Below are 18,504 nucleotides of genomic sequence, written 5' to 3'. Positions count from 1 at the left end.
TATTAATGTGCTTGGACACTGAGCTCTGTGAACAGCCAGCCTCTTTAGCGATGACCTTTTGTGTCTTGCCCTCCTTGTGCAAGGTGTCGATGGTCGTCTTTTGGACAACTGTCAAGTCAGCAGTCTTCCCCATGATTGTGTAGCCTATAGAACTAGACTGAAAGACCATTTAAAGGCTTTTGCAGGTGGTTTGAGTTAATTAGCTGATTAGAGTGTGGCACCAGGGGCCATCAATTTTGAACCTTTTCACAATATTCTAATTTTCTGATATGATGAATTTGAGATTTTCATTTGTTGTCATTTGTAATCATCAAAATTAAACAAAATAAACATCTGAAATATATGAGTTTGTATGTAATGTATGAATATAATATACAAGTTTCACTTTTTAAATGGAATTACTGAAATCAATCTACTTTTTCATGATATTCTAATTTTATGACCAGCACCTGTATATGGTAAATTTAGATTAATTAAATACATTTTTAAGTCTCTCTTTTTCAAGGGAGAGCTGACAACCATAACTGAATCTGTTCTTGTTTCAATGGTTAAACACATACCCTCAGCAGGCAAAGCATTTCAGCGTAAAGCTTAAAGAACATGCAACTTTCCTTCCACTTTATACTTTATCATATGTATGCACTACAAAACAGAACGCACAGCAGATTCGTAATGCTCTATTTTCATTCTGCCACAAGGATGAGAGTGTAGAGTGCCTCCATTAATGTTTCCTCTGTTCTTTTGTGAGAACAATAAACAGCAATCAGAGCTAAACCCTACAGAAATAAATGCATTTCCCCCTGCCAAAACTATAAGAAAAAAAACAACCTTTAAGGATATAATACTTACTCTGACCCCTTTATTTTAAAGTTGTCTGATTAATTTAACCAGTGATAAGCTACTAACAAAGTTGAAACGCCCTCGGGGGATATAACTGCCATAAAATATATAAATCATTTCAGAATAAATCATTTTGCATGCATCTATTGATTTGATCTGGCAGGGTTAACCTGAGCTGTCATACTGAAACTAGATTAGTTATCTTAATCCAATCATATGCACAAACATTGAGTAATAATTGCTGATGTTCTCTGTTTAAACACTAACCCCAATGCAACAGTGACCTCAGGTGATCAAATGGTGATAATGCAGAAACACACTCGATCTTATGTTTGAAATGACTAAAAATACTTCAAAATATAATTAAGATACTTAACATTTCTTTTGGCTTAAAAAGTAAAATCTAAATAGAAACAAAAGCCCTGCAATGCAGATAATGTACTCAGTTTTTATGTGGTGTATGTTTTTATTTTGTACAAATGCAGAACTTAATTCATGAGGCTTACAAAGACTTGATTGCAATATTGTGTTTAAAAACATATTTTACCCAATATTTTAAATTTATAAGTATTCTAAGCTGAATTGCTACATATTGATTACAAACAAGACTCGCTTTTTAAGTGTTAGTTGGAAAAATAAGATTTCAAACGGAAAAATCAGCAGGTTCTGCTCCAGTTATTTCTGTTATGTTAACTGATAGCAAAAACTGCAGTCATCATACTCCCTTAAGCGTTAAAGATAATAGAGGGACTAAAAGATGTCTCACCGATGATTAATTTCCTGAACAATAACTTTATCGTTCCATCCGTTTGTGGAAAGCATGATGCATGTACACTGCAAAAACAATCCAGAAATAAGTAAAAAATGGCTTAAATTAAGTATATTTAGCCTTAATTTGAGCAGGTAAATAAGATGATTTGCCAATGGAATGAGTATTTTCACTCTTAAAATAAGATAGTTAGATAATATTTACTTGAAATAAGACGATAAAATAGTTTTTTCTTATTTTAAAAGGAAATTGTCTTGTTCCATTGGCAAAGTGTCTTACTTATCTCCTCAAATCAAGGAAAAACACACTTATTTTAAGAAAAAATAACTTATTGAGATTTATATTTTTTGCAGTGTAGAGGTTTGGAAATCAGCGCAACGGCACTTTGTGTCCTGATAAAGATTTTTTTCCACTTGACTTGAATAAAGTTTCAATAAACCGGGCAAACCCAGTGTGGGATGTAACTAGTGAAACCACAAAAAAAAAAAAAAAATGCATTGAAACAATGTGCTTTTAAAAAGAAGACCCAGAATTGATCTGTTCAAGCTTGAGAATGAAATGTTCTGAATCTTTTAAATTATGTTTTTGGGAGGTGAATATGTTTGCAATTTGTATAAACAAGAAGCTTCCTAGAAATACTGAAGCATCATTATATTACTGGGTATGTGAGTTCTACTCCCTCAGATGTTCTCCAGTATCTTGCCTTCATCAGGGTGTTGCTTCCTTGTTGCACTTTTTCTTAATTACAGGAGCTCATTTCCTCCAGCGTCCAGGAAGCAGAAATCGCACATATCCCACACATTAGTTCTGTTTACAAGATTGTTTCTATTGGAAGGAAATTGTGTCAACTCTTCAGCTTTCTTGTAAAGCTTGCTTTTTGGTGAATCAGATAAGATTAAAAAAACAATCTGAAGGTAATAAAAATATAGAAAGTAGCAGCTATTTTTCTTTTATCCCATCATCATACATTTAATTTTGTAACCTCTTTAAAGAAAAAATTAGGTATTCAACTTAATTGCCATTACATTGTCACAAGTACAAAGCAACGAGAATTACTCTCTGCATTTAACCCATCCCCTTGGGGAGCAGTGGACTGACATTGTGCGGCACCCGGGGAGCTGTGTGGGGTTAAGGGTCTTTGCTCAGGGACCCAGAGTGGCAGTCTGTGGCAGTGGGGCTGGAACTCAGAACCTCTGGGATCAAAGTGCAATGCCCTAACCACTAGACCACCACTCCAACTAATATGTTATTGTTGTTTAAACTGCAATGGTTAGAGAGAGAAGTATTTCATTCTATCACTACTAGGGGCATAGTAATATTTTACATTAGTATAATTATGTTTTTTTTATATACATTTTGATAACTGTATAACTGTTCTATAAAACTTTACATATTTCATTTATGATCTATGAGGTGCTTTTATAGAGACTGGCCACCTTCTGAAGACACCTTGGTGTAAAACTTAGCTAGGCTAAGTTTTCATCTTCTAAGCTGCTTTAATTCATCATGGCCTAGATTCAGCAAGAGGTTGTAATTTTTTAATCCGAGTTTTTTATCCTTATTGAAATAGTAGCAGCCGCCAGTTGTTGCAGATTGTTTGGGAGTTGCTCATCTTACTGTAACTCAAAGGAGCTTTGTTAGAGAGACATATTTCAACTAGTATTAGATTATTTGAGTTTTGTCACATTTAGCATTATCCTCCGGAAACTAGCAAGTCAGGCATGTTGTGATCATAAAGGGCTGTTCATGATGAGAGGCAATACTCGGGTGTGCTGTAACACTCATATAAGGCAAGTGAAGTTGATTTATAAAACACTTTCAGTGACACAAAGTTACAAAGCACTATGACGCATCAATCAGTTCCTCAACTGGTAGTAAGGGATCCGAAGCGCACTAAGAAAATACTTCTGACAACCTTATACTAAATCAAGCTCATAATTATTTATAAGGCAAATTTAAAAACAACATTCTGTTTTCAAAATACTGAAGAAGACAAAAACAATGAGATTAAACACATCATTACAACAACAGGGGAGAACTAAAGCATAAATCAAAGAGCAATACACTACTGGCAGAAAGTCAAACTGGGTTTACTGCCAGTGGTGTATTGATAGGTTGAAGAGGCCTTTCTAACAATGGATTGTGAGGAGAGAGGTCTGAAAAAGCCTGATCACCTCTACAGTATGCTAGATCCTCCTTCTACCAAAACTACCAAAGTAAGATGATCTAATTATTTTAGTGCCAGAGAGGCTGCAGCAGGTCAGAGAGATATAGGTGTGCAGTCCATCAAGATATTTACACTATTGGTCAACAGATCGTTAAAGTTTATGAGACTCACAGGGATTCAATGATGAAGAGAGGATAAAGAGTACAATGTGGACAAACCTACAGCAGCTGAGCTGCAGCATTCTGCACAAGCTAAAGACTTTAAAGGTTGACCTGACTAAGCCTGATATAAAGTGTATTGGAATAAGCAAGACAGGCTGTAATAAAGACCTAGACTAGTCTTCAAGTCAGGTCTGGTTAGCATTGACTCAGTGTCGACCACCAGCTTGAACTGTTGATGTAATGCAGGATGGACCCATGCTTTCATTTAAAATTAATCCCGACGCCATATGAATGTTGGTATTAAACTCGGTGTGAGCTTCTGTGAACCACAGCCTGGGTTTCCTGTTCTTAGCTGAGAAGATTGTCAATCAGTGTTGCTGCGGCCAACCTCTCCTAATACGAGAAGCTTTTTAATAAATGGTATTCTGCATTGCTTTGCTATGATCTTGAGTCATTAATGAGGCATTTTTGATTAAAGATTCACAATCAAGTAAATTTTTCCTAATGCATTAGTGTAGATCTCAATGCTGATCAGACAACACTGTCACATTTACAGACATTTTCTTTTTCAATCTGTTGCCTGGTTTGAAATTTACTTCAGCAGGTCTTGATACCTTATGTATTTAGCTATTGCAATGTGATTGGCTTTTTCAGTTTCTGTCAACAAGCATTACAGTGTCTAATAAATGCACGTGTATAGTAAAAGGTGTATGCAATATTGTAGCTATTCATAGGCAGAAAACTAACCCTTTTTACCTTAAAATAGCTCAGTTGTAGGCAAATAAAAACAGTTATGTTACTTTAAGAGGTGATATGGAATAGGCCTTTTTGGATGGACCTGAACCTATATACAAAATGTTTATGAAGTCTTGCTCAAGGGTATTTACTTTTTTCAGAATTACAGCACAAACTTTATGTAGAGGCTTAGCTTTTATCATCAATTGAGACTTTTCTAATTTACTCCATTCAAAGAGCGTTTTTCTTATCTTCCCCATCTACTTCCTGTCACGCCAAAACCCTTTATGTAAGAAAAAAAAAAACAAAACCAAAAGGAGTTTGCAGAACTAAAGAATAGTTCCTTTTTTATAAGTTAAACAGATATACTGAAGTTACAGCAACATTCCTCTTTCAAACAAAGGTGAGGATAAAGAAAAGTACATGTTTTGACATTTAAGACAAAGACAAAAAAAAAAAAAAGATTTTTGTTCCAACACCTCAGAGCGAGGGTTTGGGCAGAGGACATCAAACATGTGTATGTTGGCTCCTACTTAAACGTTCACACCCACAGATTCACACAGTCAGGAAATGCTGACTGTAAAGAGCAGGTGATGGTGACTACTGGTGCACATAGTCAGCGAACAGAACTTCAGATCTACTGCAGGCCTGTAAACCAAACTTTGTCACCTTAGTTTAACATGATATAAGGCATAGTTTAACATAAGGCATTCTCAGGCTGAGACACCTGCATTCTGAATGAATGTCAAGATAAAGCAGCAGCTGCAGTGAAATAAAGCACTATCCATTGCTATAGGCTATGACTAACATTTAAATCTTACTAAATGATACTGAGATATTAATTTTAGGTCAGATTTACAATTTTTAGCTTTGGCCTAGTTTACGATTTATTTATTATTATTCTTTTACTTTCTGTTACTGGTCATGTGTGTGCATGGTGGCAAGTCAGCCAAAGGGACATTCCAATGCTTGACCTATGATGACCTGAGAGTGTCTAACATCACCTTATATAATAATGATGTGGTCTGGGGGAGAATGTATGATGCTGCAGCTTTAGAGTTTGGATGAGGCACCTTCTAGCTGGGTGTGGCATTTTTATGATAAATTGGAAAAACATTTATTAGATCTTGACTATTTTCTGTTCTGAGCTATGGCCAAGAGGGTAGGCCCAAGATAAAGAAGATAAAGACTTCCTCTGTAATCTGTACTTATATCAATGATATTGTGCAACATCATATGAGTAAATTCTGTTAAAACTTAAAGAAGTTTCTTTTTGTACACTTTTTGCGAAACATTTCTCCTCGGATTAGAACAGGGTGATCAAACAGCCTACAGCCAGTGTGGTTTTTATGAAGCTGTTCACTTCTCCATTTATGGCATAATTTTATTCTTTTTTTGCATCCTATTTTACCTTCTTCCTCTTACACTTGGTGAATGCGGAACAACAACTTCCTGAAAATTGTCTGAATGTCATACTAAAAAAAAAAACAACTACTTGCAGCATAAATCTGTGTAAATATTAAGAATAATTATGAAATACTTCATTATAAAGTATTTTTTTTTAACATAGAAAGCATATTGGATCAATTCAATTCAATTCAATTCAATTCAGTTTATTTATATAGCGCCAAATTCACAACACATGTCATCTCAAGGCACTTTACAGTTCAACCAGATCATACAGTCAAATTGATACAAAGTTTTCTATCTAAGGAAAACCAGTTGATTGCATTGACTCATTGACTCAAATACAATCCCCCACACTAAGCATGCTTGTAGCGACAGTGGAGAGGAAAAACTCCCTTTTAACAGGAAGAAACCTCCAGCAGAACCAGGCTCAGTGTGAGCGGCCATCTGCCGAGGCCGACTGGGGTTCAAGGAGACAGAAGCAGAGATACAAAAAGCAGCTGTAAAAGGCGGCCCCGTCCAGGAAACACACAGCCAGGCAGACGAGCTCCAAGGCAGCTCCCATGCCAGAGGACGAAGAGAGCACATCCACTCAGTCACGGTCAGAGAAACAGGACCACACTGGAAAACAGGCCGATCTCCAACATCTATTAACAAGGGTGTTGATAGAAGCAGCACAGCTGATGTTTTTTTCCAGGATGACGTCACAGCCAAACAGGAACAGACGAGGCAAAGCTACTCTGAGGAAAAGCAGAGAGAGCAGAAGGTTAGAGATTGAACTAACAGATTCTGCAGAATAGGAGAACAGAGAGAGAATGAAGCAGAATGATGAAATGGGGGTCCCTATGTCCTCCAAAAGTCTAAGCCTATAGCAGCATAACTATAGAGATAGCTCAGGATAACCTGAGCCACCCTAACTATAAGCTTTATCAAAAATGAAAGTTTTAAGCCTAGCCTTAAAAGTAGACAGGGTGTCTGCCTCACGGACTAAAACTGGTAGTTGGTTCCACAGGAGAGGAGCCTGATAACTAAAAGATCTGCCTCCCATTCTACTTTTAGAAATTCTAGGAACCACTAGTAAACCTGCAGATTGAGAGCGAAGTGCTCTGTTAGGAACATAAGGAACAATCAGATCTCTGATATAAGATGGAGCTTGGCCATTTAAGGCTTTATATGTGAGAAGGAGGATTTTAAATTCTATTCTTGATTTAACAGGAAGCCAATGAAGAGAAGCCAGGATAGGAGAGATATGATCTCTCTTTTTCATTTTCATTAGAACCAGGATCAGGACCTCAATGTTCACTTTGTGTGTTCAAGTGACTCAAATATCATATCAGTTGTGGACACCGAGTGTAGGTCTGGTGGAAGTTTCTTCCTGTTTAAGATCAACATTAATTTTTTTCTGTCACATGTTCATCCAGAAGTGAATGCTGCACGTCAATGGCTTGATGCAATCAGCCGGGTTTCCTTGAATAGAAAACTTTTTTAACACATATGAATTATAGATTCCATTTGACTCAAATTCTAAAATAAAACCAGGGTTGTCAGGGTTAGATTGAAAGGCTATGAGGATATGTGCAGATCTCAGAGGATTTAATTGAAACAACGTGGCAAAATGTGGAATTTCTATAGCACTGTAAATGTTACTGGATAACAATAAGTGATCTGTAGTTATGTGGAAACATTTCAAACAATCAAAATTTCAAAACAATCCTTTATATGAACTTTTTTTTTAACTGGAAAATGTGATGTTATTAACAATCCACCTGTTTGAATGAATGTTCCAGTTGTTAAGAACAGAAATACTGTTGTGCAAACATCAATTCCAACTTACTGCACTTCTTTAGGGTAACTTTAATTAACTTTTACAGAGTGGATCTATCAATGTTTCGCTCCTTCTACACGGCTATAATAGATTTTCCGTCCTTTATATCAGAGATGCATTTTCCTATCTCTTTCAAGAAGTTTGAGCCCAAATTTTTACTACTACAACACATTCCTGAGATGATGTAACTGACAATTACATGTATATTGGATTAGGTAGAGGTAAGTTAAACCAATGATTCAGTGTAGCTAAGAACACGAATGTTCGCAATAGTGTTTAGGTGGTTTTATACTGTGAAAGACAATACATGAAAATATATGTAACATTCATTACACATCAAATGCAACAAAATAAAAATCCCTTTGACAAGAAATAAAGGTAAAAATGAAACATCTAAGCACTTTTCACATGTACTATCTCCCTTTTCAGTCTGGCTGAAACAGGAATTTCCACCTGAAGATAAGGTTGCATGATCACAAAAGGGCATGGTTTATATGATATAGCTGGGAGCTAAACTTTTCACCAAACCTCGGAGTGAGATGTTGAAATAGTTTGGAAAGATACATAGATGCAGCTATAGGTTGTAGGTTTTCAAAAGATTTAACTGAAACAAAGTGTCAACATGGGGAATTTTTGATAGGACAGTAAATGTAACCGAGTAACAATAAGTGATCTGTAGTAATGTGGAACATTTTTCTCACAATATACATTATTTTCTATATTCTGGTGATTTTCAGAGAACTGAAGTAGACTGAAGAAGAGTGGACCCTACTAAAATAGTTGCATCTTAATTATACTGTAAACTAAGGATTTTACAACTTGTTTATTAATTATATTGAACAGTTCAAGTAAAATAAACAATGGGAAACTAATAAGTTATTACTGGATTGATTGTCCCTAATACAGAAACCACTGAAATCAAATCCTGTGCAAACTACACTGTGTATGAATATTTGTCAATATGCGAAGGATAAAAAAGCTTCACTCATTATGTTATTAGTTTTTTTTTATTGGAAAATGTGATGGAAATTATGTTTTTAAGCATGTTCAATGGACCAAAATAAGGCAAAATGAATAAGATAAGTAATAATAAAATGAGAGCATCCCTGTGGTTCCTCCTCTGTGAATCCTGGAAAACTGAGTTGTTCTGACCATCCTCTCTGTATGAGGCAGGTCTTTTCTTGGATGGCTGATCTTTTGAAAAATAAAATGCAATGGTTCTTTCTCTTTTTGTGAACCTCATATGGATTGTTGACGCAAACCTGAAAGCTTTAAGTATTTAGATATTTGCGTTGGTTTAATTAGTCCTAAATTCCAATGGGAGATTATTACACTAGACTGAGCAATAATTATTTTACTTGTGAGAAAAACATGGACTAAAACTGGGAATTAAAAAAAAGCACTAGGTAAAGAGCAAATAAACCATTTAATGTGATCCTACATATCTAAACATTGATTGCGAACTGCTTTATATTTAACTCATATTTACTTAAGTACTAGATTGCTTGAAATCTCCAATAATTTAATAAGAAAATTAACTTAGTCCAGGTGAGATAAGATAAAAATTAAAATGACATACCTCAAAATAACTTCTCAGAAATCCCAGTCTAAGCTGCTTTCAGTGAATAGGTGGATTAGTGCAAAAATAAGGACTGGATTACACTTGGCATGTCCTTGTGTGTTAACACTAAGGGTGTATTAAAAATGCGGACTGGATTCTCATAACCATGCTATTTTTATGTATAAATAAGTGGAATGAAGTTGATTTTAAATGTCTGTAATTTTAAAGCGTAAAAAATTGGGAATATGGAGTGAGAGTGTGTGAAGACACTGAGATGCATGAGTCTCATACCCAACAGGTGAAGGTTGACATTCCTGTATAGGGGTGAGTCTTCTTACCCACAGGTTCATTTCAATATATACGTAACTATAGTACGGTATGTTTGCAGGAAGCAACAACAAGCTTGGTAAATGCAGACATGATGATATTATCATTTAGCTAGAGATAAGGTGCAGAAAGACTGCAGAACAGCTACAGGATGTGGACAGTTAATAAAGGTGGAGATAAGATATTTTTATGAAAGTATTACTGGTACAGTATTTATTTTTCTCTTTTTGCAAAAAATCAAAGACTAAACATTGTTTCTAAGTTAGGTCTTTGATGATAAACCTTGACCTCAGAATAAGTGACCTCTTCAGCCTGAGCAGCGGTGTGGGATTTCTTATTAAGTGAGGATTCTGATTCTCTCATTCGTTTAGGCGTCACATCCGCATACACCACTTCATCCTACAGCAAGAGTTAAAAAATAGAGTTCATTTAACACCATGTTTCCCCCATCACAACCGTAATAAAAATAACCAGAATGCAAATCATTTGCGTATCACCAATCCAAAGTAATGCTTTAAATTCAGATTGACCTTACCTGCTCCTTAAAAATATAAGATGGTCTGGTCACACTGGCTAAACGCCTCGATGTATCTAGAAAACATATAAGCCTCATTAGAGGGACATTTAGGAGGCTAAAGAGGATTAACACATTATTTTTTAGAAACAGTTATGACAGACTGGTTTTACCAATGTGGACTTGAAGCCTGCGTGCCGCATTTTGTCTGTGGGAAGGAACATAACAAACTTAGATTAGCTGTCAGGAAACATTGGGTTTCACATTTGTAGGAGAAAAGAAAGACATTGTTGGTTTATTCAACTTTATCACTATTAGCACTTTATATAAAACAGAGTATAGTCAGTTATAGTTCCTAAAATACTACTTTGTTGCAGTAGCATAATTTCAATTTTCATTTTTTATTCACACCTTATCACACCGGCTGTCAGTACTTTGAACAATCCCCTTTTGCTGGTAAGACAGTACTTATTCTTCTCCTATAAAGCCAATCACACCATGGCGATTTAGCCAGCATTGCCCTGAGTCTTCTAAAACGCTGCCATACTCTGAAGTTCATCTGTATTTTTTCAATTTTGGGCGTATACAGAGAGTATTTATAACGAGTCCACAACTTATGTCCAACAACAGCCTAACTTATGCATAACACATGGCAGCGTAATGCCCATGAAATGTCACCAGCCAGTGTCCTGAGAGGGGCAGCCGGAGGTTCCTGGTCTGCATAAAAAGATAGCTTTGATCGCAGTATTAACCTAGCTGCTGTTTACCACCCATCAAAGAAAAAATAAATAAAAAGAAAAAAGAAAGAAGGAAGGATTGCAATCTCAGCAGATTCAGTGTCATGTCTGTTAGGAAGTTTTTTGGTCATGGCAATGAACTTAGGGAGGATCCATCACACTCACCTTCTGGCTCATCCTATGATTGGGATGAAGTCTGGAGGATAATTGACAGTTTGCTCCTGTGAACCCCCTTTTATACCAAAATGCTGCCAATACGGCATTATACGGTAATTGTACATTAGAAACATGTACAGCGGTCGTCTGAAACATGTCAAATACATTGATATGCATTGGAGATAAGTTCTTGATAAGTTAGGCATATTGTAAGTTATGCACAAGTTTTCATAGGTTTTGGTGAGCTAGATATCATGACTTATGAGTAACTTACACTTAAATTATGTCAACTATCAGATAATTTACCTGTAACTTATATCCCATGTATTAGCATATGCTGGCATACAGTATGCTGGGAAATTTTGAGCATGCTACTTGCTGTACGTCGACATGTGCCAGTGAGCTTCAACATGCTCATACTTTATACAAACCTGAACGTATGCCAGCGTTTTTGCCAAATTTTGTGTACATCAGGCATATGCTGTCTAAATTGTCAAGGCATATGCTGTCTAAATTTCTCAAGCCTTAAAGGAGAATTCCGGTTTTTAACACTTTTAGCCCATTTTCTGTAGTGTCCAGGATGAAATCGAATGATCGACACCAAAATTTTGACAATTGGTCCTGTCTCTGCTTTTTGGCTCATTTAGAATCACCCCCTGGCTGCTTTAGAATGGCTAGCATAGAGCATGTCCGATAATGTCCTTAAAACAACCTTAAACGTTCTTTTTTTAAAATATGCTACTCACCGGGTCGTCAGCGCTGTTCAATGACGTTCCAAAAAACGTTTCGTAAAGAAAAAACGTTCCTGTAGTGTTTTATTTAGCATTTTGTAAATCCCATTGAGTTCTGTTGGAATAGTCAATATTCCCCTGCCACCGGAAACGGAAATGGGGCCTGTTTACACTTAGTTGTAGTCTTTTCGCTTCACTCTGTGTACTCCGACGTCGAGAATCAAGAATCCACCTTTCGTATTCCATTTTCAGAGTTTTTTAAAGTGTTTAACAGAGACGTTAGCACCTCGACGTCGGAGTACACAGAGTGAAGCGAAAAGACTACAACTGTGTAAACAGGCCCCATTTCCGTTTCCGGTGGCAGGGGAATATTGACTATTCCAACAGAACTCAATGGGATTTACAAAATGCTAAATAAAACACTACAGGAACGTTTTTTCTTTACGAAACTTTTTTTGGAACGTCATTGAACAGCGCTGACGACCCGGTGAGTAGCATATTTTAAAAAAAGAACGTTTAAGGTTGTTTTAAGGACATTATCGGACATGCACTATGAAAGCCATTCTGAAGCAGCCAGGGGGTGATCCTGCATGAGCCAAAAAGCAGAGACAGGACCAATTGTCAAAATTTTGGAGTCGATCATTCGATTTCATCCTGGACACTACAGAAAATGGGCTAAAAGTGTTAAAAACCGGAATTCTCCTTTAACAAACAGAGAGAGGGACCTTTGAACATTCCTATTTGGACAGGGTAAAGATTCAGTAGCATGAACTATTGACAAGCCATTTACTTTTTACAGGCAAAAGCCTTCAGCTTTTATTTTAATTCATATAATACTTTTCTAAATGCATTAATCCATCTTCATTAACAAGGTTTGCTGCACCTTTTTTTAAATTGATACACCTTTGATGTACTCTTCAGTTTTCTCAGAGCTGTCTGATCTTTAAATAAAAACATCCCACGGCTTAATCACAACAATTTTTGATCAAAGCTGTCATCTTGGTTTAAATGTATAGTTTAGCCTTGTGTGATTCCTTGTCTTATCCATTTTTCATCAGGAGCTGAGGAACATGAATCTCAGCATTTACCAAAGGAAAACTAAAGACAAACCACATAAAAGAAATTTCAGTTTAAAAAAAGAAAGCATATATTAGATTCAATTTAAGAGTTGTTAGGAGTCAAAGAATAAAATTGCTTTTTTTTGTTTTTAATTTTTTTAAAAATTTTTTTTAATTTTTTTACATTTTTTTAATTTGATTTTTTTCTTCAAATTAGCACAGGTAAGTGAACTATATTTGGGATTATCAATGGTGGAGTTGGAGACCTCAGTCTTGGTCTCATTTCGTCCAACTCCTACAAATTGTAAAGGCAGGTTTGAGACTATAGATTTGTAATAATGTTAACTCAAAAACAAAGATCCATTTGATCTTCAGCTGCAGAAGCACATCACATTGAATGTGAACTAAAAGAAGCATCTATGATCAGAGCATTGCTGGATTATGCCAGGTCAGACAAAATATAAAGTTGTTATGCCTAATGATGACCATGAAATCTTGCTGAGAGAATGTCTTTTTTGATCCATTGCTTTAAAAAGCAAACAATCCCTTAGCGGTGCTAGTCTGATACTATCCCATTAACAACACAAGCAACCTTTAAAATAAAAACCGAAACTTTGGACTTCCAATTCATAACAGAATTAGTGTTGCACCGATACCGATACCAGTATCAGGTGGGGCCCCAATACTGCACTAAAATGGTGGTATCGGTATCGGCGTGTACCAACAATTAGGGCAGCAATACAATTTTGAGAGCCAAAACTTTATTCAACTATTGTCACCCATTCCAGGTTGGCAATAAAAAGTTCTACTGGATTCACTTTGTATGAGTCTTTTTCCTGCTTAACAAAGGTAGGCAGCACCTTGACAAAGCTATGATGGCAATTATTTTACATCCAAGTATGCAGTTCTTCATATACTATATACACACACATCAATTTAAAATAGATAGTATCGTTATCGGCCAATACTGCACAGCCAGGTATCGGGTATCGGTATTGGAGCCAAAAAATGGCATTGGCGCAACACTAAACAGAATCACTGTGCATAAAACAAAAAACGTGCCAACAATGAGAAAAAAAATTGGCTAGTTTTAATGAAGCCAAAAACCACAAATCCAGTTTCACCTTAGTTGCTTTTTTTCTCCACCTTAGCTGTTTTAAAGTCATAATCCATATAAGATAAAATATTTCTATATGGCTCTGAGAATCCATTTTCCCAGCATTATATTAGCCTGGGTGCCATTCCGAACTTAGTCCCGCCCACAAGGTTTGACGTTGGGAAGTTCGGTCTGGCATTGTTCAATATTAGCGCGAGTATGATCGCCCACTGTCAGGCGATCCAATCAAATTGTCAGGGCGGGCTTATACGATGATGGACAGATGATCAACAGTAACGTAATCAACCACGTGACCAAAGCGCGCTTGGGTGACAACAACAATGGCTGCCGCCGGAGAGCTGAGGTGAGTAGATTCTGCTATTAGGTCTGTTCTAGAAGATATCGACAGCAAATTAATTTTAAAAGAGGAACAGAGAAACGCAATCAAGGCTCATCTTCTTATTCTAGGCGTGAAACTGCACGCTTTGATTTTTGTTGACAACAACTATGCGTCGCTTAACATACATCACGCACTCCGTTGCTCTTATTGGTTGTAGGTCTATCCAATTGAGTGCAGAGGCATTTTTTTTCCTGGTTCGTTCGAAACACGCCCCATAATCACAGCTCTATGGAGCAGTATCAGACTCATATTCTGACTAGAATTGAGTAGGACTACGTCAGGCTAGCATTATATGTGACTTTTTTGTCTTCTTACGTCTCCTATTGGCTTTGTGATTTTTAAAAATGGACACGGATTGTATTAGCTCTGATGGTTCGTTGGACGCGTCAAAATGTATAAATATTTTGAGCAGCCTGACTTCATATGATCTGAAACAATTGAAAACTCTACCTAATTATTATAAATATATATGTATATTAATACATACATATGTATTTTTAAGAGCAGTAACCTTTGTGGTGTCCATGCTTTTTAGGGTAAAAATTAAAATACTAGTTGGTACTTTTATTTGTGTAAGGCTTATTAAAAGGATAGAAGAGGACGAAAAAAAATCCAGAAATAAGTTTGAACTCTCACAGCTGGCTCTAGGTCATCATTAACTGGTTGAAACAATCTTTAAGGGTTTGTAATCGTATAAAAAAAAAAAAAAAAACACTTCTTTTAACAGCCAATTTTAACAGTCTCTTACACAAAGTGTCTATTTTTAAATATGACAACTTATATGACTCTTACTGTTTTCCAAAACTGAGCAACAACTATTTCACAACGCAGGCTTATGAATAAAGTTTAGACAATACGTGTCAACATTTGGCTGCATTTATCAATTTAAATATTAGTTTATTAGGATAATTATTAATTTAGTAGTAAGAGGTAATTTCAATTAATATTGCTAAAATAAATTTGCTTTTTGACCTAAAATGTTTGTCTAAATCCCTTACATTCAGCCTTGGCCTCGGAATGTCTGATCTAGGCCTTTTTTTTCCCTTTTTATTATACCTTTATTTAACTGTTTGAGAACCACTTTCCTTTTGCAAACAGTCTTGACTTCCTCCCTGCCAGCAACTAACAACTCTTTTTGCTAATCTAGTGCTTAGTGATTATTTTTAGAATGAAACAATTAATAATCAGAAAAATAACTTAAAGAAAAATAAAACTGATTTTAAATCAGGTGAAGCTAAATGTATGCCGCTTTAGAAATTTAGGATAGAGCATATGTGAGGACAAAAAAGAGTTTTCATCATAAATGCAAATGACTTACTTCTTATATATTGATACTATTTCTGCATAATAACTGCTCCGAGTAGGTTGCTCTTTTAGCTAATGTAATGTATTAGAGTCTCCATACTCCAGTTAGCAATTAATCAATGACGAAATTGTTTGTTTTAATAATTGATTCATACAATCATCTGTTTCAAAAGTATATTTAATGTAAAAGCATGTCTTTAAGGTTATATAAACCACCACAATATGAATACTAATAAAAAAGGCCTACCTTTTGATATAGGTAAGGTAAGCTGCGGCGGTGAGGATCACTAGAAGAAGTAAGACTGAGATAATGATTGCAGAGAGTATCCCTGGGGATGTCTGCACCTGCTTTTGTTCAGGGACAGGCTCATCTGAAAGAAGACACAAGATATTAATCTGTGCTGAAATGTTGGTATTAGAGCACAGAAAGGCAATAAAATGAAGAAGTTGTTAAAGCTGATCGGTAAAATGTACGCATCTCAGAGTGTAATGTTTACTTACCATAAACAATAAGTGTAGTGGATTTTTTGAATGATCCACTGGGATAAACAGAAATGCTGCAGGTGTAGGAGCCTGTATCAGTCAATTTCAAATCTGTTATTTTCAGTGAGTGTTCTGTAAGATTCACTCTGTCCTTCAGGGAAGATTCTCGAATAGTCATTCCATGATCTGAGTTGAAAACCAGAATTGTGGAGTTTTCGCTCTCTGACTTTATATCCCACTGAACCTGTGAAACTATGGAATCTTTAGAGCTTGTGATGAACCTGCATCTTAAAACGACTTCATGGCCCAGGTATCCTGGAACTTCTGGCAGTACCTCCAGTTTTTGTGCCTGCAGATCTGAGGGACAATAAATGTTTAAATAGGAGAGACAGATGGAGGATAATTTAACTGAGGCTGCATTTCTAAGCTGGTAATTAAGCTATAATTTTGTTTTACCAAATAAATCCCTCCCTGCCTCAAAAACAAAGCATTAGGAAACAAACTTTAATATAATAAGATAAGGCAAATATCTCACCTGGAAATGATGTGATGAATATAATGTTCACAATAAGGAGATATAGTCTGTAGGTTCTCATTTCTTTAAACTGCATTTAATTTGAAGAAAAATAGTTATTAATCATCTGACTGTCATCTTTAAATCAACTTCAGACAAACTTACCGTCATTCCGTGGAAAAGCTGAAAGTCAGTTAAAAAATGCAAATCATTTGAAGGCGAGGCGGTGTATAGAGTAAGAAAGCGGAACAAGAGCTAAACGACGCAACCAAACCAATTTTTATTCCAACAATAACTGCAGAACCTGCTGAACCGCTGCCTCAGAGTGACACATTTAAATCTGAATACATACGTGCGATGGAGAGGCGCTGCTCAAAAATAGTATTTACCTAAAAAAGTTAAGTAAAAAAAAGTGCTAATACGCCAGTAAGGATATTATCATACAAGTTCCAAAGGTTTAAAGTAAAAAAACCTTTCAATAAATATTGAAAAGATCCCTCACAAACTTTACTGGTTGCCTCCTGATTGCCGATGTCAGGTGTGACTTCTACCCTGCTCAGCACTGACCTCTAGTGGTAGATCTAATATCAAAACTTTTTATTTCTTTTAAAAATGGTATACATGCTGCAAACTTTTTATAGACGTTTAAACCACATGTACTAAAAGGAGAATTTTTGTTAGAAAGAGACTCCTTACAATACAGTATATATGTCTATGAATGTATCTTAAAAGTGATAGATTTGGTCAAAGCATGGCAGAGTTGATTTTCTGACTTTTTGTCCAGTCTCACAATATAGAGAAGGGAGAAATACAGTTCAGTAGGGATATTAGACTTAGTGATTGTGAAAGACATGGCATAATTCTCTCAGATGTTTATTGGAGAAAATGTTGCTGAATGAAAAAAACAAACAAGTAAAATAGGAGATAAACAAAAGTAGTTTAAAATGCACTACATGTAACATGTTTTTTTCTTGACATTCAAATCTTTTACCACTGTTTTTCTTTCTTCACACTGATTATCATGTACTTCACACTGGTTTCATGCACAGCTGAGGTGAACTTAACACTTTTTGGTGGTCTTAGTGGTTGCCACACTCTGTGTTTTTTTTTCTCTGCTCTTTTTTTCTGTTCTGAATGACTTTAGTCCTAACGCTTGAGTAATTAAAGTCATTTATCATTTGAAAAAAACAATAAAACATTCTCAGTCCCTAAACTATCCATTACTATGAACCCTGATATTTGAAAACAAAACCAACCAACCATGTATTTCTTGTTATTCACAAGAGCGTTCATTATGCAACACGTACTGTATCTCACCTCTACAATTGTCACCGAATAGAAGACACTTTTTTTTTTGTCAATAAAAAAAACATAAAACCATGCATCATCCCATGATATCTCGAGGAAAAAAATAGGTATGAGGAATTCTCTGGTACAGCATAAAGTGACTGCATATCTATAGGTGAGGGCACAGATTTTACTGTACTTTTAAAGAGATATAAGGAAATCAGTACTTTTTACTTAATGTTGAGAGGCGACACATTGATATGTGTATCAAAGTGCATCCAAAAAGGAAGAAATTCACATTCTTTTGTTTTTCTTGGTAAATATACTTATATATCAATGAGCTTTTTACGAAAATGACCTGACTGCTGTACTTAGTGATTAAGGAGTCATTTTTGTAAACAACAGATACACTGACTTCAGATGTTCTAACA

At 35.8% G+C, this 18,504-nt stretch overlaps 1 protein-coding gene across 1 annotated transcript; it reads right to left on the bottom strand.

Annotated features, from left to right (window-relative positions):
- Window positions 1–7,655: 7,655 nt before the first annotated feature.
- On the bottom strand, window positions 7,656–17,210 carry LOC119782998 (myelin protein zero-like protein 3). The gene is made up of 7 exons (XM_038284232.1): window positions 16,952–17,210; window positions 16,808–16,877; window positions 16,291–16,629; window positions 16,037–16,160; window positions 10,480–10,514; window positions 10,328–10,383; window positions 7,656–10,191 (listed from the first exon to the last, which is right to left on the bottom strand). Exons 1-7 carry the CDS (start codon window positions 16,955–16,957, stop codon window positions 10,030–10,032), a joined length of 792 nt encoding a protein of 263 aa, XP_038140160.1. The 5' UTR covers window positions 16,958–17,210; the 3' UTR covers window positions 7,656–10,029.
- Between the last annotated feature and the right edge of the window lie 1,294 nt (window positions 17,211–18,504).

Source organism: Cyprinodon tularosa, unplaced genomic scaffold (genome assembly GCF_016077235.1).
Source record: "Cyprinodon tularosa strain WSP-4 unplaced genomic scaffold, ASM1607723v1 ctg2, whole genome shotgun sequence".
NCBI lineage: Eukaryota > Metazoa > Chordata > Actinopteri > Cyprinodontiformes > Cyprinodontidae > Cyprinodon > Cyprinodon tularosa.
The sequence above is the reverse complement of the archived record's forward strand: the minus strand, read 5'-3'. Positions and strand labels throughout refer to the sequence as shown.